A 26948-nucleotide genomic window follows, 5' to 3' on the forward strand; every position below is an offset into this window, starting at 1 on the left:
TTGTAAACCTAGGAAAAGAACAAAGAGATCCTACAGAAATATTTTGTGAGATTGGTGGGAGCAATATGCCTATGTAAATACCCAATATTTATTGCAAGGAGAAAACAAAAAGAATTGAAGCACCATTTTGTAAGAAAATTGTACAAGGGAAGAAAGATGAAATTATAATTTGCAGGTCGAAAGAACAATCGGTGGATATCATGAGTAAGAGACTAGGAAAGAAAAATTGCACAAACTTGAAGACAAAGAGGCAGATACATGATTTGACATCGAAAGGCGGAATGTCAGGAAATTATATTACTGATGAAGTTGAAAATACTGCCAGTTGTAATATTGATGCTAACGAAGTTGAATTTTGCTGCTAAGTTGGCCCAGTTTCCGAAAAAAATAACGCAACTGTCAATGAAGACATGCTGCCTAAGTTAGCAATTTGGGTGCAACTAATTTTAGGAAAAACATATACAGTCTTATTTATAATCTAATAGCTTAATTCAAAAGTTAGATGTAGTTTATAGTAGATGTTTTTTAGGTACGTTTAGCAGCTATTTATGAGAGTTTGATCTGGTGAGTTCAGGTGTCTTGCTTCACTTATTTTAGCTGTATCACCCAATTCCGACACGACATGAAAAGCACTTAGGTAGTTGTTCTATTTCAGTTATTTGGATTACTTGTGATTTTCTAAACTCTATAAAATCATTCAATTGCAGATTATTAGTGGAACAATATGGGGCCTGCGAATTGATTCAGCACAATACAAGAATTATTTCTTAGCTTGTGAATTGAGAGCATCTCGACCTGGAGTTCAGGGGGAGTTAAAACAGTTTTAGTAGAAGCAATGAAGCAAGTTTTTTTAAACATATTTGCAAAAGAAGATGCATCTATGTGAATCTTTCATTTTATTATTGGAAAAGTTAATTAAAGGTATTTACAAAAGCTGAATAAGATTTTATCTTAGCAATGCTAAAAGCAAATGGAGCCAAGATAGTGTGTGCGGGGTTTCTCAGAGTGTTGCTAACGAATTCTATCCCAGATAACTTTTTGAGGTCCTTTCAATGTTGAACAGATTCCCGCACCAAGGGTAAGAGGAGGAATGATGTCAAAATAATCTGCATAATAGCAAACGTGGTGCTTTACAGTGACAACATGGCTTTAGCTTGAGGATGGTTGGGTGCTGGTGGAATAATGTTTCGCTTGTTGGGAGTAGGTTCTCTCCCTTGGAAGTATCACCAGGAGGTGTTTCTCATTTCCATGTACAGGTGCAGCTGGAGCATAGTATCTGGTTTATGGATAGAATTCTAGGAAAGATGGGAGTTTGTGTCAATCCTGCGTTTATGTGGGCATATCATTCTGGAGCCTTGGATGGCATGTAGGAAGAATTTTAGGCTAATGTAGGTTTAAAAAAATCGATATAGTTTGTTGCATTAGTTTTTGTTATTGTTTCTTCTCAGGCACAGGCCCCTCTATAGCTTGCACCTAATCTATGGGAAAAAATCCAAAAAAAAATTGTATAACTATTCTCAAGATGAAAAGGATTTTCTTTGAATTATAGACAGTATATAAATATACATAATAGAACATTTGGACAATGAAATCAAGGCCAGTGCTAATTATAAATAACCAAATAACACAATTAGGGGTTACAATTTCCTGTGTTACCACATCGTAAACAAATGAAAGAAAAGGAATCCAATAATGGTAAGTGAAAAGAGGAATCTTGATTTGATGATATCTACCTGTTAGCATGAGTCTCTACATATAGCACTTCACCTTTCTTTAAGCGAGCTGATGTGAACTGGGACTTCTTCAGGCCTCTATCTGCAACTATGCCAATGCTGTACTTCATCCTAGAAACAAAATGTGTTTCATTAAAATTTATAAACGTATCAGAAGCAACTACTTTTGTGAAACATGCCTAAATGTGCAAAACATTGAGTTGGTGAACTCCCACATCTGATTCTAGGTGCAGTGTACCCTGACAAACAAGGCTAAGAGCATGTCTAAGGTGAATTTGATTGAACAGATGCTTCTTGATCATCACATCTTAAGCTCAAGGACACCACAAAAGGAGATAGCCAATCAAGAAACTACTTTCAATTAAACGTTTGACAACAAATGATTTTTCTGGAAAATCAATATTTTTACTAAACTAAAATAATTTTCACACTAAAGATCACTATTTTTCGTGATTCTGATTTTTCAATAATTCTGTTGCTCATTTATGTTCCAAGTACATATAATAATTGACTTGTCCTTTCTAATGCAATCAGTGCCACATAACAACACATAATTGTGTACCACACTGACTCACTTACTGCCTCCAAGATACTTCATGTTGTCTCATATAATGTGCAGATCTTGATAATCATGTCTAATGCATTCTTTTACCAGCTATTGTAAAAGTAACCATAACTTTCACAAAGACATAGCTGACAAGTGGAAATCCAATTTACTGCAAACAACAAGCTTGTCTGTATTTTATATATTCTAGAATCCAATGACGGCTTATAACCTGTTTGGCAAAACAATTTAAGTTATATGACTCAACAGGAACTACCATATGTCTCCAAAATATTTTATATTCCAAAATTTTGGTTATAGTGCACCTTTATAAATTCAAAATAAATAGCATACAATGTTTATCTACTTCATACAAAATAGCGAAGTGCACGGGATTCAACATAAGAAGAGTTCACAGCATGCTTAGTTACTTTAACTCGACAGTGACAATTACAGTATCTTTCATCATAAGGATTAAGTAGCTGTACCCTTATATAAGAATCTATCAAATCTATCCTGGTTACGGAAGCAATTTCACAAGGAGTTAACAAGCTTGATAACATTTTGCTTTGAAATCTATTGATTATCATGAAGATGGCATACACAATAGGATAGACAATAACAATCCGTTAACTATGAATGTGCAGTTAGAGATTTGAGGCATTTTCAACTCCAGGTGTGACAAAAATTTTAATAAACTTGAAAACTGATGAAGGGTATGTGAATGAGAATTCATCAAATTGCTCTGACGCCTCCTGATCAACAACATAAGTTGGAACCCAAAATTACTATACAAGATCCATTACCAACAAGATCAGAATATGAGTGCTTCTCAACATAACAGTAAACAAATATTTAATAAAAGGTCATTCCGTTCATCAAACCATAGTACCCATCATTAACTGACAAGAAAGACCAATTGTTGACATTGCATGGAATCGAATCAACAGAAATACAATTGGAAAAGCTGAAAGCCTGATTTCAAACATTGATTAAAAAATGTGAAATAGGCATAATAGAAGCAAAATGGAGGCCTTAATAAAGGTTCTAATGTTTCTAAGAAGAAATATAGCTTATCTAGGCCAGAACACCTTTGTTTGATGTACTGTTAAATGATTCCCTCCCTTCAATGTAAGTCAAGCAAGTTTATGATGGATATAAGTTTCAACAAGTATAGTCCCATTTGGCTTTCAAATCAAGCAACAATGTAGATAAATGGGCTTCACTCAACTTCAATTCTCCTAGAATATATTTGTTTTCACAAAATTGGTATGCAGATGTGAGAAGTGAATACATAATAGAAGCAAAATGGAAGCCTTAATGAAAGTTTCTAATGTAGCTTATCTGGCCCAGAAGACCTTTGTTTGATGTAGTGTTAAATGTTTCACTCCCTTCAACGTAAGTCAAGCGAGGAATGTGTATGATGGACTAAACAATTTGAGGCCCATTTGGATTTCAAATCAAGCGAAAATGTAGATAAATGGGCCTTGCTCAACTTCAATTCTCTTAGAATATATTTATTTTCACAAAATTAGTATGCAGATGTAAGAAGCCAAAACAGAGCCCAATGAGACAGAAAACCAATATTAAAAAGGACTTCATAATAAAACTTATACAATGTTTGCTACCTGGGGAAAAGAATCAACGTAGGCACGCAATGCCAAGAGACTATTCTCCACAACTATGCCTAAGGGTGCAGAACATCCATCCAAGACTACTCAACCCATTGGTTTGGCCCACTTAATTGAGGGAACCAGTAATACTACATCTCCCTATCACACTTCCTTGATAATCCCACATATGATTGCTTGCAGGAAATTGATTACTAATTCTAAGAATCTTGACAGATTGGCAAGTTAGTAACTCTATTCTTTACCAATTTTCACAAACTAATAAATATTGGATTCAAACATGTGGCATACCAATCACTTCAACAATATAATTGTCTCCCAATATTACTCTCATACAATTCAAATTATTATTGTTTTATAATTCCAATTCCTTACAGCCTTGTTATCTGGATCAAATCTCTATTTCTTGATCATTTGATGATTGATTTATTGATTGAATGAATTCCTTCAATTTGATTATTTAAAGTAGTGGTGACTGATGATTAACTTTAAGTAATTGTTGATTAGATGATTGATAACTGACAATATAAATGAATGTTGATTTGATAAAGTGATGCTTGATTGTTGAATTGTTTTTTTTTTTTAATTCCAAGATGAGGTGACGATTAATGTGGATTTCAAGATTGTTTGCTTGATCCTGCTGATTGATTGTTTTCCTATTTCTTGAGGGATGCAAGGTTTGTGGATGAAAAATTCATTTAGGATGCATTCATGAGCTATGATTGATAAATGATCCCTCAATGCTTCAAATGAGTTATCCATTATAATTTACTAGTGAAACAATCACCACCTTTCATAAGAATTGAGTCACCACTTTTCATTGTTGTCTTTGAGAATAATAAATTATTCTCCAAATTGATCTCCCCTTGATGTCCTAAAATGAAACCTTCTCCCCTTTATATCTTCACACCACTTCATCACATATGCCCTTTGCAATGCTCACAAACATTCACAATTACCACCTCTCAAAAGAGAGACAACCCTTCATCATCTATGTCCTTTGAGAGAGTCATGACCATTCATAATTACCACCGTTTGAAAGAGTCACAACCCTTCATCATTGCTTCTCTTTGAGGTAGTCACACCACTTCATCACATATGCCCTTTGCAATGCTCACAAACATTCACAATTACCACCTCTCAAAAGAGAGACAACCCTTCATCATCTATGTCCTTTGAGAGAGTCATGACCATTCATAATTACCACCGTTTGAAAGAGTCACAACCCTTCATCATTGCTTCTCTTTGAGGTAGTTGCACCTTTCATAATTATCACCCTTTCAAAGAGACACAAACCCTCATTATTTTTAGCCCTTGAAAGAGTCACTTATTTTCTTCCCATTCCTTTCTTCTTCCATTATTCCTTCCTTAATTTCTATGCTCCCTTCTTCCTTCCCTCCTCCATATCCCCTTTCCAATGAACTCTCCTCCCTTTTATATCTCGTGATTGAGGGAGTTGCAGCTCTTCATTACATGCCTCTTAACCTTTCATTAAACTTAATAAGATTGTAAAAACATTTCATTATTATTTGTATATTTGAACTTCTTATTTTCTATTATTATATAATCTCATTTCAAAAAGCTGCATTACAATTCCATTTTTTGCAAGTATGGCTTATTATACAAAATGGACAAAAATTCCCAAGAGCAAATATGTCATGAATAAGATGTGCATATCTATCAAATTAGATCTCCCTTCCATCAGCATGATTGTTACTTGTAACACTTTATCAAACTTAGATGTTTCATAAATCTTTGTTTCCGGAGAATAAGGAAATTTGGAGACATAGAGGTATACACATGGAAGTTGCCCCGAAATAGTAAAATTGCATTTGTACAGGGACAAAGAAGTAGATGGGGTTGTCGTCGGTAAACATTGTGTAGCCGACGGGGTGATTGTCGTCGGTGTTTCTATATTCTGAATGATGTCATCGGAAAACATTGTGTAGCCGACGGAGTGATTGTCATCGGTGTTTTTGTATTCTGTCGCCGACGTCGTCGGTAAAGATTTTGTAGCCGATGGGTAAATAGTTTGTAGCTGACATAATGTGTGTGGCCAACGGACTCCTTTGGGAAGGTTCGGCGGATAGTATTTATATCCCGTCTGGGATCATTGTAAAGCATCTTCTATCATTCATCTTATGAAGCATAATGTAATGTTTGCATATGCGAATAATCTAAAGAGTTCTGCTGTTCATGTTCATTATCTATGTGCATTGCTTTAATTTACCCATACGGTAAACAATTTGGCGCCGTTGCCTTATGAACCTGGAAGGTGGGAGGAATGAAGATTAATGCCAAATCAACTTAACAAGGATTAAAATAAGGTCAAGGGAAAAGATGGAATCAGTACTATGCAAGAAAATTTAATTCTGGCACAAGAAGCCGAACGCTGAAGGAGATTCCAGAAGATTGCCAACGAAAACCGGAGCACGGAAGAATTATTGAAGGAAACTCGACAACGGGTGGAATTGGTGGAAGAAGCACGGGAGGAGTTTCTGAATTTGTGTTCGCCGAAGGAAGAGAATCCAGACGAACGAGCATCAACTCGCACAGCTCAGAGTGCCGACAGAGCAAGAGCGTGGAGTGAATTCTTCGTTCGGGATATACTTCAGCAGGGGACAACTTTAGAAAACCTTTCTTCACCAAGGTTCGCAGCTACTGAGTCCGCCGGTGTGGGAGTGTAGTCCGTCGGTGTGGGAGAACAGTTCGCTAGTGTGGGAGTGCACTCCGCCAGTGTGGGAGACCAATCCGCCAATGTGGGAGTGCACTCCGCCGGTGAGGGAGTGCAGTCTGCCGGTGTGGGAGACCAGTCCGACGGTGTGGGAGTGTAGTCGGCCAGTGTGGGAGTGCAGACCGCCAATGTGGGAGTGCAGACCGCCGGTGTGGGAGTACAAAGCCGCGGTGTGGGAGTGAACAGCGCCAGTATTGCAAGACCGAGCAACGCCTGTTTATAGAAACCAATCGTGATGGCGAGACCAAAAGAAAAATTGCCGAAGTTCGATGGCGATGGTATAGTCGATCACATTCGACACTGCAAAACATGTGAAATGATCTGGAGGGCAAATGGGATAACTGACGAAGACGATTGGAGAAGACAATTTCCAGCCACCCTACAAGGCGTGGCAATTGACTGGTTTACTAGTACATATCTGCAGAAGCTAGACAGTTGGAATAACATCAAAAAGGATTTTATGACGAATTTCAACTGTTGCGTGACGATAATGAAATTGCAGCAAAGATCTTCAATACCAAGCAAGGAAAGAACAAAATTGTCTGCGTTTACGCCAGGAAATTAAAAGATTTGATAAATAAAATGGAAAATAAGCCAGCGGACGGACTTCAAAAAAGATGGTTCGTGGAAGGCTTACACTCGAAGTTGTGAAAGAAAATGAAAATTGTGTCGCCGTCGTCATACACGGAAGCTTATAACAAAGCATTGGACCTCGAAAGTGGGAAGAAAACAAAGAAGAAGAACACTAGCTCATCTAATTCTGATGACGAAGAGCCTGCCGAAGAAGATAGCAGCGATGATGAAGGCAGTAGCAAGAAGGTCCATGCCCTACAGAAGGACATGATCCGCATGATGGAGTTTAAAAATATGCAGAAGGAGACAAAGAACAGTGAGTTGTGGTGCACAGAGTGTAAAACCGACAGTCATACTAAAGGATCCTGTCCAAAGAACCAATTCTGTGACATTTGTCAAATCATGGGCCATTCGACAAAGGAATGCCCCTTTAACATGAAAACCAGAGGATCTTCACAGGTGCTTCTTACACAGGCAACTTCCACGTCAGGAGGGAACGGAAATGCAAACATTGATGGTGCCACTTCGAGTGGGTACAAGAATAATAGCAGAGGGCAAAATAACAATGCGAACAATAACAATAATAATGGCAGTCGAAGTCGAATCCAGTATGATGCAAATGGACAACCGATCGTTCAATGCCGAACATGTAATTTGTGGGGTCATTTTGCGCAGGATCGTACAACGGCAAACACACCGAAATTATTATGCAGATGGTGCGGACCCAATGACCATGAAGATGCTAAGTGCCCAAAGTCTAGAGTAAATTTGATCACTGTCAGCACGGATGAAGAGGTTTTGGCAATTATACGGAGGCAAGCGAAGGTGTACCCGGACTCGACGGAAGAAAAGAGAAAACTAGGGGAAGCACAGGCGGAAATTGAGAAGGCATCGTCCACGAAGACATCTCAGTTAAAAGACATCACCAACACCTTGGCAAGGAACTACGCGGAACAAAACATCGTACGACAGATCTTACAAACGGAGGTACCAGTCAAGATAAGTGACCTTCTCACAATGCCCCAGTTACAGATGGTCATTCTGAATAATACACTGTTTTCGAAAGCAATGGAGGACACAGGAAGGGACTGTAGGGAAGTGACGACAACAGACCCAATGCTGCTAGCACTCACATCTGGACGGCATCCAGCAGTTGTCGAGATGGGGATCCTCGGACATGTTCTCACAGACACAATACTCGACGGAGGGTCTGGCGTAAACGTCTTACCGGAGGAGACCTAGAAGAAGTTGGGAAAACCGATGTTGTGGCCACCTACATTCTAGTTGCTCATGACAGACCAACACGAGATCAAACCGTTGGGAACCTTGAGGGTGCAACCGGCAACTATTGGAACGCAACCATTTTTATTGGACTTCGTGGTCATTCCATTGAAAAGAAAAAGATATGATGCTATTTTGGGACATAATTGGTTGGTGCAAGCAAAAGTAAAACATGATTGGAAACGTAATACCCTATCAATGGAGCACGGAGGCAAAAGATTCATAATTGACCTGCACACACAAATGGTAGGTGAGGAGGTAGCATCGTCAGATTCAGAAGATGAAGGCAAAAGTGACGACAAAGGAAAGAGAATGGAACCGAACGAAGGAGTATTGACACTAGGAGGAGGATCGAACGACGACGACCTAGACTTGGTGAATGGCCTTCTCCACTGGCAGATAAAAGACTACGAATTGTTTCCGAGTTGTAATATGTTAAGGGTCGATGAAGGTGAGAAAACAAAGAAAAATGAATGTCCGAAAGAATACAGAGAAGCGGAAGAAGGAAAGGCATTACGGCTGAAGTTGAGGAGAAGAACATACAGTCCAAACCCAAAAAAAAGAAAGATCCCACCGTCCGATACACGATGAACGGACCGCACAGGAAGAAAAGAATGCATCACACCATAAAATTACCTGAAGGGTGCGACAGCAAGGAAATAAGCTAGATGCGCGACGACCGCAGGCACAGTGGGCGACGGAGGTGACACAGAATAGACATAAAGCGTGGCATGACAAACTCAACAGGTTTCAGCCAAGGCAATTGGTACTCAAGTACGACGATCGGAATGAAATCAAAGAGGAAAAGTTTAAGGCCAAATGAGTTGGACCATATCAGATCCAAGAGGTCAACGACAACGGAACAATAAAATTGTGGACTTTGGATGGGCAAGAGGTACCTCACGCAGTGGACGGATCCAAATTGAAAATATACAGTGCCAGGAAGACTCCGCCGCTATCGCAAAGTGGCCAGCTGACTCCCTCGTCGTTGCAGAATGGCAACGCCTAGAGGCAAAATTGAGGTGTTGTTCATTTTTTTGAAAAAAAAAAAGAGGAAAAAAAACTAAAAAAAACGAAAAGAGAAAATCGAAAATTTGATTTTTTTTTTTTTTTTTTTTTTTTTTTTTTAATGAGTGCGGAAGATGCTCCGCAGGTAAGCTGTCAACGGAAGATGCTCTGCGGGCAAGCTATCCACAAGAACTTGTCTACGAAAGGTTGCTCCGTAGGCATCTATCCGCGGGCACCTGTTCGCAGGAAATGCATTTTTGACCCGCTGCGAGCTTTCCTTTTCCTTCTTCCGTGGGCCTTCTTTCTCTATAGCGACAATCGGAGTTTTTTCTGCTACAGTCTTCCTCCCCTCCATGGACTTTTTTATCCCATGGCAGCTGCGGTTAAGTTCTGCTCGTTCTTTTGATCTCCATGGACAAGCTATCTTTGTTGGCGAGCTCACAGGCTCCATGCAGGGTTCCTCCTCCTCTGGATTAAAGCTCTCGGATCCAGTGCTTTCATGAGAAGCAGGAGGCAATGAGCGGAAAAGGTTTTCTGTGATCATTTTAACAAGTTTTTCCTCTGCAGATGCAAGCACATCCCTGGCAGCTGGCAGATTTTCATGCACGGGTAAGACTCCATTGGCAATGGTAGGCATAGAACCCGAGGACAGCTTATCTCTTCCATATACCGTTCGTGTAGCACTCTCACGCTGCGGATGCCATCGGGATTGTGAAGTAACAGAGGGTTCTCTTCATTATTTTCGTTCTCTGCTTCCTTTGACACCGCGCAGAAGTAATCTCTATTGTTTTGCTGGAGGGGCATTGTTATTGGTGCAGGTATGAATGAGAAGCAGGTAACATGCAGGATTAGAGACTCCATAGCTGCATTTCCAAAAGGGGTTTGAGCGTAAGCCACATATTGAATAGAAGGCAGCAGGCAGCATAGAAGGATGACAAAAGGTGTTTCCAAAAAAAAAAAAAAAAAAAAAAAACGACGACAAATTCAAATTGTTCAGAATGAGTAACAGATAATGCCAAAGGGAAGGGGAAGTCTCAGCGGTTGCCAGAAAGAGTGTAGAATCAGCAGAAAACGACAAAAATAGTGTGTTCTGTGCATTTTGTGAGTTACGGAGTGCTAATTTGGTCTTAGCGAAACCCCAGGACCCCACAGGGGCGCTGCCCCTCGACCCCGTCGAGGGCATTGCCCCCTGGACCCCCAGTTGTTGCGGATATCAGTCGTCGGAGTCTAACCAGTTGAGAAGACTTGGAGCTGCTGCAGACATGGAGTGTCTGTGTACTAGAGGCACTTGGAGCAGGTGTTAGATGTGAGGCTGTCATGGTGGATGCATAGAGAGCTCGGGAGGAGCTAATCATCCAATTGGAGGCAGTGCAGCGACACTTGGCTCAAGGTACTAAGGAGTTGGAAACAGAGAATGCAACACAAGTAGCTATCAAGGTCAACTTGTCTTAGCAAAGGTTACAGATGCAATGGGGTCGGAGACCAGTTTGGTGCAAGTGGAATGAATGTGAAAGTGATATGATAGAAGCAGATTTGTCTTGTATTAGCCCGTTAATGTATTTTGTCTCAAATATTTTGTAATTGTCCTCCGGAGACGACTTTTTTTTTTTGGGGGGGATGATGTCGTCGATAAACATTGTGTAGCCGACGGGGTGATTGTCGTTGGTGTTTCTGTAGCCGACGAGGTGATTGTCGTTGGTGTTTCTGTATTCTAAATGATGTCGTTAGTAAATATTGTGTAGCCGACAGGGTGATTGTCGTCAATGTTTCTGTAGCCAACGGGGTGATTGTCGTCGGTGTTTCTGTATTCTGAATGATGTCGTCAATAAACATTGTGTAGCCGACAAGGTGATTGTCGTCGATGTTTTTTAATTCTATCGCCGACGTTGTCGGTAAAGATTTTGTAGCCGACGGGTAAATAGTTTGTAACGGACATAATGTTTGTGGCCAACGAACTCCTTTGGAAAGGTTCGACAGCTAGTATTTATATCCCGTTTAGGATCATTGTAAAGCATCTTCTATCATTCATCTTATGAAGCATAATGTAATGTCTACATATGCGAATAATCTAAAGAGTTATGTTGTTCATGTTCATTATCAAACTTAGATGTTTCATAAATCTTTGTTTCCGAAGAATAAGGAAATTTGGAGACAGAGGTATACACGTGGAAGTTGCCCCGAAATAGTAAAATTGCATTTGTACAGGGACAAAGAAGTAGATGGGGCCATGCCTACTAGAGGGATATAGAATGTTCGAAACAATTCTTCAATTGTATGCTGTCATTAATGCTACACAAATATCAGTACTAATCGAGCAATGTAGAGTTTGCAATGTTAACATTGTAAATCTCAATCTCAACTGAGCAGTCGAGTAAAGAAGACTTTTCTAGTATTAACCGAACAATTGGTTAATGAAGGGAATCTTGCTTGCAGTATTGACCAAGTGGTCGAGCATCAAAGAACTCGCAGAGTTGGTCAAGCGTTCAATCCTAGTATTGACGGAGTGACAACAGAATACATTTGTCAAATATTTAATTGATTGAGGCCGACCATTTAAATGTTTATTGAAGGGTATTCAAGCTAACTTGTCCTAGCTTATGATATATAAGAAAGGTCAAGTTGTGAGGATAAAATGTACAAGTGGAATATGAAATAAAAGATGGATATGTGAGTGAAGGCAGAGAAGGAAAGTGTGGAAGATAAGCTGCAAAGAATATTCTGATCAGTAAGGTTCCAGAGGTCAAGCTAGAACAGAGATCTAAATCTGCAAAAGAAGTTGCTTCGTAAATCAGGTCAAATTGTTGTTACCTTCTAACCATTGTAGCAGTAAAGAAATCTTCTAACAGGGTTGATTTAACAATCATTGTGTAAATCCTCTTACAAAGTGACATTACAAGATTGAAGTGTCTGAAAACCTCTAAGAAGGCCACTCCTAACAAGGTGATCCAAATCCTCTAACAAAGTCATACTTAACAGTATGTTTTGTAACCTTTATCAGGGTTGGCTCCTAACAAGGCTCACTTTAGAAGAGTGAAAAATATTGTAACTAGTTGCATGGTGGTTTTCCCAAATTGGGTTTCCACATTAAATCTTGGTGTCATTTGTGTTCATGTTATTTGCTTATGCTTTATGTTTCTGCAACTAAGTTACTAAAGGCTAAAACTGTTTAATAATCACAAAATTACTTTGTTAACCGAGTGACAACAATATTTTAGTGTTAATCGAGTTGGACAGTATTGCATGATCAGTGGAAAGTTTGAATTGACATCTAGGGACAGGGAATTACTTTTGTGGTAACTAATTCACCCCTCCCCTCTCAGTTACACTCTAAGCTTTCCAAACATGGAAAAGCGTCCCAGAGAAAAAAAGCATTATACCAAGATTTAGTCTCAGTTGAAAAAGGCATCATTGTCTCCTTAATCAAATCAAAGTTTTTAGATGCAGTATATCAAATGACGTGATTTACTATTCCATTGGTATATTTTAAGATTTCTTTTGGTGCTTGTAGAATCTGTATCCTTTGGGTTTCCCCCGATCCGAGAGATTAAACTCACTGCATACATTATACCAAGTATTGTGGCAGTAAAATCACTCCCTACTAGTCTTTTGTATAATTTCTGGTGCTTTTAGATTGTAGATCCGGATTTTCTGTGATCCTGAAGAGTAAACTCACTGCATACATTACACCAAGTCTTATGGCAGTAAAATACACTCCCAACTTGTGTTTTGTATAATATCTGGTGCTTTTATATTTTAGATCTGTATCCTTTGGATTTTCTGTGATCCTGGAGAATAAACTCACTGCATACATTATTTAAAGTCTTATGGCAGTAAAACACGGTCCCAACTAATCTATAGTACAATGTAAGATCCACGTTGGCACTACTATATACTTTTCTAAATTGTAGTATTACTACAACTGGTGTACCTAGTTGTTTTTCATTCAACATTATGAATCTCAAAACATCATTCACCAACTTGGTCTAGCATACAAAAGTTTTATTATATTTTTTAATTCTCTTCAATCCCAAGAAAGAAGTCCATCACACCGAATTTTTTCATCTCAAACTCTTTCTTCATTTCTGATCTGAACCTTCCATTTAATGAATTTCCATTTCTCATAGAATATAAATCATCTATGTACAATAGAACTATTTTCACCTTGTCTGCTTGCCTTGATGTAGACTACAGATTCATTGTTGTTCTTGTTGAAGCAATTGCTAATGAACGTCCATATCCATACCAAGCCCTCGGAGCTTGCTGAGTCCAACAAATCTATGAACTTTATGCTCATGATCCAAAATGTCATAAGCATATACTAATGCCTCCAATGCATCATTCTAAAAGGTTGATTTGAGGTCCATAAAATAAATATTCTGTTTGTGAAAGCTGCTATTTCCAAAACAACTCTAGCAATAATGAATTTGGGTAATCAATTCCACGAAAAGCCCTCAGAAACAAATGATGCTTTATCCTTCTTGTCTATCCATCAATATTTAACTTATTATTATGAAATCACTTCAGACCATTTACATCTTTTACTACTGGAAAATTTAGAATATCCCAAAGATGATTCTTCTCTATACTATCGTCTCAACTTCATCATCCATGACTTTCAACCGATTCTCATTCACAACTGTTCTTCGAAAACGTACCAATTTAATTTCAGCAAATAATTTAAACTTACAACTATTAATCAACTTCAGACCATTTACATCGTTTACTACTGGCAAATATAGAAGATCCCAAGAGTGATTCTTCTCTATACTGTCAACTTCATCACCGTGACTTTCAACAAATTTTCATTCACAATTGTTCTTTGAAATGTACCAATTTAATTTCAACAAATAATTCAAAATTAGAAACTAATTTTTAAATCATTATCATGAGCACTTTGAGTTGTATCTTTTCCATTATCTTCTCATCTTCTTTGGTGTAGGGGAGTCCATTAAAATGGCCCTTCTTGTTGTACTCCTGAAGTGGAAAAAAATGGAAACAAGCGCTAACAGGTTCTGTAACTTCATCAAATGTGAACAGAAATCCAAAAATCCAAGAACCAATAACAACTATAAACAAAATCCCTCCTCCCAACACCTCCAAACAAATTCCTGGGAAATCCATAAGTAAAATCCATTCCATTATATCACCCTTCAACTGCAGGACATATCCACAAAACTAGAGATGCAAGATGGATTATCTTATGAATGTTCTTCTTCCTCCTTTGTAGTCCAGACTGCTCTGTCTAAATGCCAGTCATGGAAGAGGCATTCAGTGTTACATTAACTCACTGGCACAAGGCTTGTTTTCCTAACTCAACCTTTAATGTCCAGACTCTTCCAACAGCACTCGTAGTATTTCAAGGCTTATACTCCCACCAAAACCAACTGATCCAAATTGTAAAAGGGATTATTATTAACAAGCCTCAAACATAGTGGGCAGACATGTCTACTCAGATCACTACCATCTAAACTTTTGTGAACCGTAGGCAAGGTGTTTCACTAATACACAGGGTAAAGATTATAATGCTAAATGAGAATGGCATGCACATGGGCATGCTAACACCAAGCCCAGTTATCAATTTGGAGTTCACTGCATCTGAAAAAAGCATACACCCAAATGTCTTTCCGGATAGATGATACAATGGATAATCCATTCTTCGCCAAACTTACTGAGAACCCTGGAGAAATTGAACAAACAAAAAATATATATCAAGTTATAGAAAAAAAAGAAATTTGGGCAACTAGTCTTACTAACAATCAGTCCAGTATAGCACCTGCTGTTTACAATAATAAATGGAACATTTTTAAGGCACTCTTATTATTGAGTTGCACAGGACAACCAATTGCAGACATTAGATGGTATCTTAGCAATCCCATAATGCTTTTCTTTATCTAAGATCCATGTTGAAAAGTTAATGGTCTAGACAAGTTTGTTAAGTCTAGTACAGTTTTAAGTAGTCTTACACAAAAATTTATGGATTGTTCTAACTTGAATAAATTACCAGGTAATCTTGAGCCTCAAATTATCTGATGATGTTTCAGGCTCAGATGCTTCAGTGTGCTAATTTTGTGCATCACTTTTTCTAATATAATAGTTTTCCTAATCTCATTTTCAAACAACATGAACAATGAGTAGTAACTGGGTTTCACATCAACACTATTAAGCACGGTGACATTTGTTCTCAGATGATAGTATATCTCCTTGTTAAAAAACTCATATAGCAGTCTATGAACTAAAGCACTGTGCTACATAAACCAAAAATGAAGTTCATACTCAACACCCCTTAAACAAAAAATCAAAATGACAAAAATGCCAATATAGTATTTGACAATATGTCAGGTGACCAGGTGAACAATCTTCTGCATCTCTAAAGCATCTGCAATTTCCATAGACATTTGGGCTTCGACACATTCTTGGTTTACTTGGATGCATAGTTGCACGGAATTTCCTTGTGGGGGAATGATGGGGATGCAGGGACAGGGGACCAAGAGCAAAAATTTGGGGATGGCAAGGGAACAGCAGGGGAATGGTGCAATGGGAGGGAGTAGTGGGTGGGGCTGTGGGGATGGCGCTGATAGACAATTTGAGAATAAAATCTTAAAGGTAAAATTCGCGCAAGTGCCCTGTGAAAAGCAAACTAATTTTCATGAAGTTAAAGGTTGCAATCACTATGTATAGCATGTGCCATATAACAAGCAACCCAGCTGCATCGCCAGCAGAGGTGGCAGAGGCGGTGGTTCTGTTGGGGGGTGTTTCCCCTAACTCCCCAAGTCTCAGAACCATCCCTGTATTGGGGATGTGAAGTTTTTGTGGGGGCAACACCTCCCTGCGAAAACTGCTTAGTTGTGCTCCATAGTTTACAGTACTGGAGAAAGCACCATATGTGTGCAATATCAATCTCAACCTCTTTAAAACTGTTGATTGTTGTATATTTTATGATGCCTTTGACAACACAAAGTAAAACCTAAAGATGCCCTAATAATGAATGATTTGGGTAGGGGATGTAGTTTATGGGAAAGTTTTCATAAACTACCTTTCAACACTTTAAGAATAACATAAGATTACTTGTCCTTTGATATTCAAGAAGTGGTAATCTCAAATTGTCCTTTGATAGTCGAGGAGCATTAATCTTGAAAGGCCTTATGTGAAGATAACTTCAAATCAGAATGCATTATCCAACCTGGCGTATTTAAGGCTATACTTTCTCGTCTACATTAAATTCATAAATGACGTGCAAGAGGATTCACTGTAAAAAAAACTAACATGAATTCTAAACTTTTGGGCTATCAAACATGTTCAAAGGCCTCTTGAATTGTTAACTTGGCAGACAATGCAAGGTCAGTATCTATTAGTGGCATCCATGTTAGGAAACCACTCTAAAACCATTAATTGTAATTTCCAGTCCCTGTGATGCCTCTGCTGTATAAAAACATTACAGTACTGACTTCTAAGTGTAGAAATGTTGTAGATTGCATCAAAATGTCAATTTCTGAGATTAAAAAAATGATTTCATTCTATTTTTTCTCAATCCAAGCATGCAGGCTATCTTCACCATCTTCTAGTTGCATTGAGAAGAATGAAACTATGGTTACAAAAAAGCAAAGAAAATCAAATTCTTAATATATCACATACCATGGCTCATTGCAAAGATTGTATTGTATACTGACTTCTCGCAAATATCGTTGTTGGCGGTATGCATTCTACAATAAAAAGAGTGACCTTGTTAGTGTAAATATATAAAACAGTGAAATACTCTTCATAAACACCAAGTCCTCATACACACACAAATATGGGTACACAAAAAAGATACCTTTTCTTCATAATTAAAATATAGCTCAGTAGATAGACATGAAAATATAATTACTATACAACATCCCAATATATGCTCTACAACAATGTCATTACTATATAAAATACCACATTACCTAACTACATAGTAACACGGAAACACATCCCAACTATTTTTGCCCCACATCTTGGAGACAGGGATGCACTGCAGACTTGGGGACTCCGTCCCCTGTCCCCAATGCCGCCACTAAATTCTGCCACATCCACTAAGGATGGGAGAATTTTCCGGTGTTGACTATTGGCTGATTCGACTATTTATGTTCAATATTCAAGTATTTACTCTTTTGCATCTTATATCTTATATTGCAATACATGTTTTCTAAGAAGCCGGATTCGTCCCCTGTTGCCTAGATTCTGGTCCGGGTCCGAATTCGCCCCTGTTGCAAGGTCCTTAGTTTGGACTGTGGATTCGTCTGGGTCCTTGCTGGAGCGAACCTAGATGAGCCCACAACGAACCTGGGGCTAAAACAACTTTAAAGAGTGTTTTTTCAATTGTTTTCTTATGTAACTCTAAAAGGAACTTAATAAAAAACATTTCACTTATCTAATCTCTTATGTTGAGGAGGATGATGATGATATAGCAGCATATGAGACTAGTGGAACCAGTTTGGGTTCCAATGCTGAGGATCTAGATGTAGTTGGGGATGAAGCCATTGATCCCTCATTTTATGATGATCCATTTGACCCTTGAAGGGCATTTGATACTATGATTATTGATAAACTACTAAACAATTGTCATCTATCATCATGTTTCAAACTTTATTATTTGATGAACTAGTCTTTGTTTTGCAATTTCATTTTGCAATTTAGTAACTCAATGCATAATTTTCATTACAATCATGAAGATAAATTAATGAGCAAGTATTTAATGTTTATCGTTGACATTTGGCATTGATCAATGATCAAGCAACAATTGTTCATATTGTGAAATGACTTTGTTTTGCGACTATGCATGTTTCTCTTGTGTGTGTGTGTGTGTGTATAGATATACTCACGAACCCACCCATGAACCCAAATGGGAAAAAAAAATTGCCCCAACCCACGAACCTGAACCTAGAACCCAAATCCCTCCCTGAACCCAAATCGACCACTTAGCATATTTTCATAACTAGCATTTTAAGTACCATATGTATAGTATATACAACCCCCAATGTCCCCCTCCACCATCCCCCCACCATCCCCCTGCAATCCCTAAATTAAGGCCCCTTTGTCCCCTTGTCCCGGAAATTTGTCACCCCATTCCCCAGGGCAGTGTAACTATGCCTAATTATTATGCGCCATCCCAATATATATACTCTACAACGCCATTCACTACACAAAATACAACATCACCTAACTATTATACAACATCCCAGTATATGTGCTACAACATAACTAAATTAAATACAGCATTACCCTTAAACTCCAGAACTAAATTGTGCCTGCAGCAAACAATTCAAAAGTTCTCACATCCACATCCCCATTTGTATGTACCCCACACCTTGATATATACCACCACATCTCTTAGACTGCTTTCATCACCCACGTAATACATCAAATACCCTGCACAATTTCGTTTTCCTAGAACATGCTTTGCTGTTAAAACATTGAAATCCCATTATAATCCTGCAACAGTTGTTAATTTGTCTAAGTAGGATCACACAGTTTTAAGTCCTTTCACATGATGAATACTACAGTTCATAATGTTTTGAACAAGAGTTGGTCCAGCATTTATTTGTAAACAATTTTCATCCTAGCTGCCTCCTTCAATAAAGGTACGTGAAAAGTATCAGTACTCTTGAATGGTGTAAGGCAGTGCACATCCATAGCCACCTACTCCATTTTAAATGCCACAAGAGCTTATAGAGTTTTGGAGACAAAATTCCTTTTAGGTACAGTTGAATCCAAGCTGCTCCATCTAATTCTAGCAGTTTAATTTTAACTTTTAATAACAATGTTCTTAACAGTTACATTCTTGAAGCAAATAGCCTAGTGAGATGCAACATAAACCTTTCCATGTATCATAATGTTTTATTTTCCCTTCTTGCAGATCTTGTTCTTAATACAAAACCCTTAATTCTAGGGGATATTTAATGCTACTAATAACAGTACTAGCGTTAAAATTACTGTCAATTATATCATCCAAATTTTTTAATCATATTCGATTGTCATCATCTCCTTTTCATATGCCTAGAACTGGAACTTTCTCTATTTAACTTCAAAGTCGTGGATGTTTGAGTTGTACTATCATGCATAAGCTCCACTCAAAAGCACATATTAGTTATTATGGACCTCCACATACAGGATTACCTTGAAGTGTAATTCACGCATGCTAGGAGGTATGTTACAGATATGTTTCAAATTTCTCTGACATGACGATACCTAGACTACAGATTCGGGCAAGAGAAGAATGATATTCCATGTCAATTCTCCAACACTCTAAAAACAAATGGAAATGAAATTCATTTTTCGAGGATATGTTAAGTGCCCAAAAAAATATACATAATATTAAAATCTGTCCTCTTTCCCAAATCATATATCCTGTATGTAATAACCATAGATCCAAGAACCACGGCGATTCACACAATTCACGCAATTCGGCGATTCGATTCAAGCCAAACGATTTTTTGTGAATCAGTGAATCAAATCAGCGATAAAGGGTTTATGAAATAAGTTACTAAATTTCAAGGGTTTTTTTAATTTGTCGATTCATGGCCGATTCAATTCCGATTCATGGCCAATTCACGAATTTGATTCAACCTTGTCAATTCCGATTCTTGTTACTTTGGTAATAAGACAGTTCTCCACACTGACAACTTATAGAAATGTGTTGCCGTATTGTTTGGGTAGCTGTAGTGAATTCAATGGCATAGTTTATTTCTTGTTAAAAGAGGCCCATCTTGCTAGTTAATGTCAGCTACCATGTTTTACCACTAGGTTTCTCGTAATTCCGTTGCTTCATTATTAAATTCTTCTGCCAAGTTAAGGGCATAATACCTGCCAATGATTCCATTAGCACCAATTTTATCTATATCTCTATCCACAATGCTCTAGTAATTTTTGAGGGAGATGGAATAGAAACCTCTTGTCGGCATCTCTCCCCTATGGTTCAAATGGACTTTATAACACATTCTAGATTCATTGTAAAGGTGTCCACATTTTTTTACCATTGGCACTCCTGAGAAAACACCCACTTCCCCTCCATAAATTGCATCAATTTGTCTAGAGAGGATGTAATCTCCCACAATAGCCATATGACACTTGCTGCCATGATTGTTAAAACTTAAATCCTATAATTCAGCATCTATCCTAATTCCTTATTGATAGAGATGTGGGTAGTTACAATCATAGTTGGAAAACTCGCCAAATGCAAAAACACGCCAAGCCCCCCAAAAGTTTAATCGAGAAAACCTAGGCGATTTTAAAAAGAAAACTCGAGAACCTAAAAAAAGGCTAAAATTTAATTAAAAATACTTTTTTTTTTGCATAATTTAATGAGAAGATGCATCTAATAAGTTAATTAAAGAGAACACAAAAAAAAAAGCAGAGTTTAGATATATATAAATGCATAGTTGGTACAAAATTGCATTCTCATGCAGAATGCTTATGGTGGGAAGCAAAACAGTAAATAGTTTCAAGCTGTCAAACTAGAAGTAAATACATCAAGATTCAATACAATCACATCTTCCTCTTTCCAGCGGCACTACTACTAGCAAGAAAGCGAGGGGGTCTACCTGGAAAGAGATTTTTCCTCTAAAACCAGTTAGAATCCTCTACAAATCCACTCAAATCCGCCTTGAATCACATGCAATCAGCTAAGAATGACTCCAAACCTTCTTCTCTCCACACCTCAAGGCTTTAGAATGCACAAATGCAACAGACACTTGCAAAAAAATGAGTCTTTTCGCCCTATTATGTCGTCACACCACGCAGATTTCATGAACCCCGAGTTTTAATCAAAAACTCGCCAATTAATCGGCGATTTTTTGCATGTTTGGCAAGTTATTTTTTCCCTGTGAGTCAAACCGGGAAAAAATCGTCGAGTACTCGCCGAGTGTTCCATCTATGGTTACAATATCATGGAGAACAAGCACCCTTTGTTACTTAATGTAAGTCTCGGTTATTACCAAATTAGCACAACTTGGATCTTTATGTCCCAAGCTAAGGGATATAAAACATTTGAAGTTAAAAAAAACTATTATTTTGTTTAATCAGATTAAGTTATCTATGGACACACCTAAAATTGTCCTTTTGCACTCTAATGTTAATTTTTATTAATATTTGCCCTTAGCATTATAGTTGATTTTATTAATTGACAATAGTGTTATATTCTTCTATTAATTAATTAAATAAATTCATTTTCTGTTTGTATTTAATTCCATTTAAATACTATCTTTAATCTATTAAATTAAATAAAATATATAATCCCTCCATTTCCCTTTTAAATAAATTTTATTTATTTTATTTATTTCCTCCACTAGCCTAAAGTTCTTCTAAACTATGATTAAATTAAATTTATTTTGATTTAATCTTTTGCCATTTTTCCTAATCATGTCTTCTTGCTAATTATTCTTTTGATTGTGATTAAAAGGTGGATTACTTCTAATAATGTGCACGGTCACCTTTTCCAAGGTGACCACCTCTCCGTCTTTTTTCTCCTTCAATCATTTCAAATTCTTCTATTTCCCCCATAAAGGTGGCATCTTTGACTTTTGCATAGTCTTGCCCCTTAATCCTAGTCACTCATTCTTTTCGCCTCTTCATCTTAGCGCTCCATTCTTTTGTCTCTTAATCTCAACCAAAGTAACGAGAATCGGAATCATATCGGAATCGGCACGGCCGAATCGAATCGTGAATCGGGGGTGAATCGCCGATGAATCGGCAAATTTGAAAAAACCCTTTAAATGTAGAGATTTTAACAATTTAAGACTTATTTCATGCACCCTTTATTGAATATAACTTAAACACACTATAACATCATCAAATAGAAGTTGAAACTTAACATATATAAACATGGAAGTTTGTGTTTACCACATGGGATAAAGAGTTTTTATAAGACAGCTTCACATCCAACACCTACTCCAAGTGCTTCAAAGCATATCACCCCTCTCGAAAGGCTTGCTCTATTGTTCTCTCCACCACAGACACTCCATGCCTGTAACAGCTTCAGGTCTCATCAACTGGTGAGACTTCCCACGACTGATAACCGCAGCGACTGGGGGTCTAGGGGGCAACGCCCCCAGCAGGGTCGAGGGGCAGCACCCTCGCGGGGTCCTAGGTCAGTGCCCCAGGCGCGCCAGGGCGGGGTCGAGGGGCAGCGCCCCCGTCGCCAAAACCAAATTTGCACTCTGAAACCCACACAAAACTATATGGAACATAGTGTTTTTGTGATTTTCTTCTGATCCCACACTCTTTCTGGGAACCGCTGATGTTTTACTACCTGATTATGTCTTTCCCTTCCCTTGGGCATCATCCGTTATGCATTCTAAACATTTTTTATTTGTCGTCGTTTTTTTTTTTTTTTTTTTAATTATAACCTATGGTTCTTCTTTTCTCTTCTCCTCTCTTCTAGTCATGCTTAACAATTAGAAGGCCCTTTAGGGTTATAACAAAGAGGAAAGGTAAAAAAGAAAGCAAAAAACATAAGTGATTTTTTTATTATTTCCAACTAAACATGCATGCTGTTGCCAGCCGATTTTTGGCGATTTCTAATGGCGATTCAAGCGATTTTTTGAGTGAATCGCCGATACATGCGATTCAGGCAATTCACCCGATGAAATCGCCGATCACGATTTCCGACTCCAAAAAAATCGGGGTGCATGAATCTGATCGCTGAATCGGCGATTCACGCGATTTCAGCGCGATTCTCGTTACTCTGATCTCAACCACTCATTTCTTTCCATTTTCTATAAAAGGAGACCTCTCCTTCATTTGTTGGCTAATTAGTAATGAGCAATTGGCATTTGGCATTTGCCATACTAGAGCACTTGAGCAATTGGGCACTTAGCATAATAACATTCAAGCATTAGCATCTTGACATTTCAATTTCATAGCATAGTTGTTGCATTATCATTTTTAGTTAGATTTTTTTTCTTGCATGGTAGCTAGATTTCATTTCTTAGCTTGGCTTGAATCTTGCAACTTCATTCTTACTTAGTTTACATTGCATTTCTAATTTAGAAATCCAAAAATATCTTGCATCATCTTGCTTGTGCACTATCTTCTTCATAGCTCGCACTTGCATTCATCATCTAGTAAGATTTGGGACAAGTTCTTCATACTTGTTCTCAAAACCCTCACATTTGCATTTTTTTTAGTTTGCACGTTAAATTACATATCATTGTGTCAAGAATGCATACCCACAATAATCTTGAAGAGTAAATCTAACAAGGTTATTCGGTGACCTTGTTTTAGCTCATTGGAGGTTGTAGCAGTAATTACTTATTTTGCTGCATATTAGAAATAGCTAACATCTAATGAGATTTTGTTTGATGTTTTGGTGTTTTCTATTTGCTGCAAACATTTTAACTGCATACAATATGTGTATATTCATTAGCAGTTATATCCAACCTTATTACTATTCCAGTTCAAAGATAAAAGGAGGTGTTATCCAAGTTGCCTAGATACCAACTTGCAATGGATTCCCTCAAAGTTTATAGATCCAAGTCTGTATCCCATCTTGGGTCTTGCCCTTGAGGCGTCCTAAACAATGACCCTTACCCTATCTTGGGACAAAGATCCATCGCTTGAACTTATACAAGCCCCTTCTTGGAAACATTAGAACCTTCCCTACTTAAGACAAATAGTAAATGGGTCTTAAGTATAGAACATAACTGATATTCATGATTCTAATAATACTCTTATATATATATATATATATATATATATATATATATATATATATATATATATATATATATATTCCCTCAAAGTTTACAAATCCAAGTCTGTATCCCATCTTGGGTCTTGCCCTCAAGGCTTCCCGAACAATGACCCTTACCCTATCTTGGGACAAAGATCCATCGCTCGAACTTATACAAGCCCCTTCTTGGAAACATTAGAACCTTCCCTACTTAAGACAAATAGTAATGGGTCTTAAGTATAGAACATAACTGATATTTATGATTCTAATAATACTCTTATTCTTATATATATATATATATATATATAATCCTCTAAGGGTTCCTTATCAATACTAAGATTCTCAGATATCCTTTTGTAAAACAGTATTAAATCACAGTCAGTTGCAACATATCCTTGTTGTTACCCAATGCTCGCGAATAATCTTTCCAGAACGAAGGTGCACACTCTTTGCTTTTTATTGTTAATTAATTTCATCAATCATTTTGACTAATACGATTGCTAACTTGCCTTCTAAAACTAACCTTCATCGATATTAGGTTCAATGGATTCATTTACCATAAGCCACATACTTTCTTTCCGTATCATCTTCCACATTTCTTTTAGTAATTGCTGCTATGATATAAATTGACTTCTGCTCATTCTGACTTAGATCGGAGCATGTAGTTATTCTTTATATCAGTATCAAACATTTAGTTTTTAGTTTACGTATGCTCCAAATAGATTATACCCATCTTTATTGGGCTCCTTTCTTTTCTGCTTCTATAATAAGGTCATCGTATGGATCCTGACATCCTTCTCATGCATGCAGGTGGACTGCTCTTCAAAACTGATGATACTTTGACCTGTTGTGTTTTACCATCTTTCTATCAGGCTTCTCCAATTTATTGGACTTCGACTTCTTATATGCTGACTTGGAAAAAAAATTTAATGTCAATCTTTCATTGAGTTCCACCAATTAATAAATATAATCGCAGCACTCCCAGACTTGACCATTATTATCACCGCTTCTAAACTCTGACAGGTTGCATTCCAGCACATGGTCTGTTTCAACGTAGATGATGAGGAGATTTAGACTGGCAGTTCAGCATTTTACCCATCCATTTTATCACCCGACTCCTTATTGTGAAACAGCATTATCATGGGCTCCTACAACATTATTGTGGACTCCTTTGACTGCCAGTGATGAAATCTTTTCAAAATCTTTTGTCTTACTGTAAGATGGTGATGTATTCGTGTACGGTTTCTGCACACATACAGTATGTGGGTGTGATCACGTACTTCTCCCACTTATCAATTCTTTTTTCTTTGCAAATTCATTACATTTCCTGTCTTTGACGTTCTGCCTCAAATGAGTTCTGTTTCACAATTATGCATACATACCATTGTACATATGCATCCACTGTTTGACTGCTACACTAATTCCCATATTCAAAACTATTACTTTGTTTCAGTATGAACCTTTTCTATGATCACTGTTTAATTGTCCATCCATGAAAATGGTCTTGCAACGTCCTATATATTGAGTCAACATATAGTTTTTACCGTTCTGCTTATCATCATGCTTTTGTATTCTTATCAATGAATTTTGCATATGTTTCTTTGATAATAATTCAGTAACTCATTTTTCTTTGCGAATATCACTTTCTTTAGTATTCTTTATAAACTATTGGGTGCCCTTCAGAACTGAAACTTGTTCACACATAGGAAATTTGACATCTGCATGCTCATCCTTTGTAATTTCATATTCATACCTTTGACATTGATAATGTTTATGCTTACAATCTTGTCCTCGACTATCGAGCCCTTTGACATCAATGACAATATTTTCATCAGGACTGGTCACTAATATATATCCTAAGGAATTGATTGTGTAATGTCCCCTTTTTGAGATATTAGAAATCCTGAAGTCCTATATAGAGAGCTTAAAGCAAATTTATAAAATGGGTCAAATCAATATTATAAAGTGGGTTAAAGGTGACAAAGAAGAAAAAGAAGAAGGATGGGAAGGAAATTAAAGGGTCGCCATTATGGGCATAAAAGATGAAAACTTCATTCATTTGGGCATGCTTGGATTATTGTTTGTTTGGAGAACTTGAGTTTTAATTGGAGAAACATTGGGAGAGATCTCATCTTCCTTCTTCCTTTTCAGACCTGACAACACAAACCTTCAGGCCAATTTCTAAGTGGATTGGACATAGCCCCGATTCATTCGTGGTGGATTCACATCAGAATTCACATTTGAGACTATAGGTACATTTTATTGTTCATTTCCAATCTGACTGTGTTTTTGTATTTAAGATTGGACTTGATGTTTGTTATTCTATTGCTGATGTATAATGCAATAACATATTTCTGAGGAATTTGTATGAAATTGCTGGTTAGGATATTGTATTGCTAAAAATCATAATCCAGTAGTAATTTTGGAAGCCTTCTATATGAGCGTTTGTTGTTTTAATCTGAAAGTTTAATGCATGAGCAAAAGTTTAATGTATGAGCTATCTGCTTGCATTCTGAAATTTTATTGGAGAGATAAATTGAGCAAAAATATCCACTAGGGATATTACAATGGTATTAGAGCTAAAAATCTTGCCATCCTGTGGAGTTTATTCAGAGAAATTTTTATAGAAGTTTTATCATAAGGAATTTTTTAGAGAGAAATTTTCAGGAAATACAGTCAATATATTTTGGTTTGGCAATGCAAGTATTTCTCATCTCTTTGAGCAAATTGGAGATAATTAAACATTTGGTGTCGT

General features: G+C 37.4%; 1 protein-coding gene across 1 annotated transcript in view; it reads right to left on the bottom strand.

Moving 5' to 3' along the window:
• The window catches only part of LOC149568812 (zinc finger CCCH domain protein), a 139053-nt gene that overhangs the window by 34966 nt on the left and 77139 nt on the right, over positions 1-26948 (bottom strand). Inside the window, exons 9-10 of the mRNA XM_089821695.1 lie at positions 17137-17204; positions 1734-1844 (exon numbers count right to left, since the gene is read on the bottom strand). Coding sequence (XP_089677821.1) covers positions 1734-1844; positions 17137-17204 — 179 coding nt within the window. The remainder of the gene's footprint in view (positions 1-1733; positions 1845-17136; positions 17205-26948) is intronic.

The sequence above is a fragment of the Cupressus sempervirens genome, chromosome 3 (genome assembly GCF_028749045.1).
Source record: "Cupressus sempervirens isolate cs-2001-9-10 chromosome 3, ASM2874904v1, whole genome shotgun sequence".
Classification (NCBI taxonomy): domain Eukaryota; kingdom Viridiplantae; phylum Streptophyta; class Pinopsida; order Cupressales; family Cupressaceae; genus Cupressus; species Cupressus sempervirens.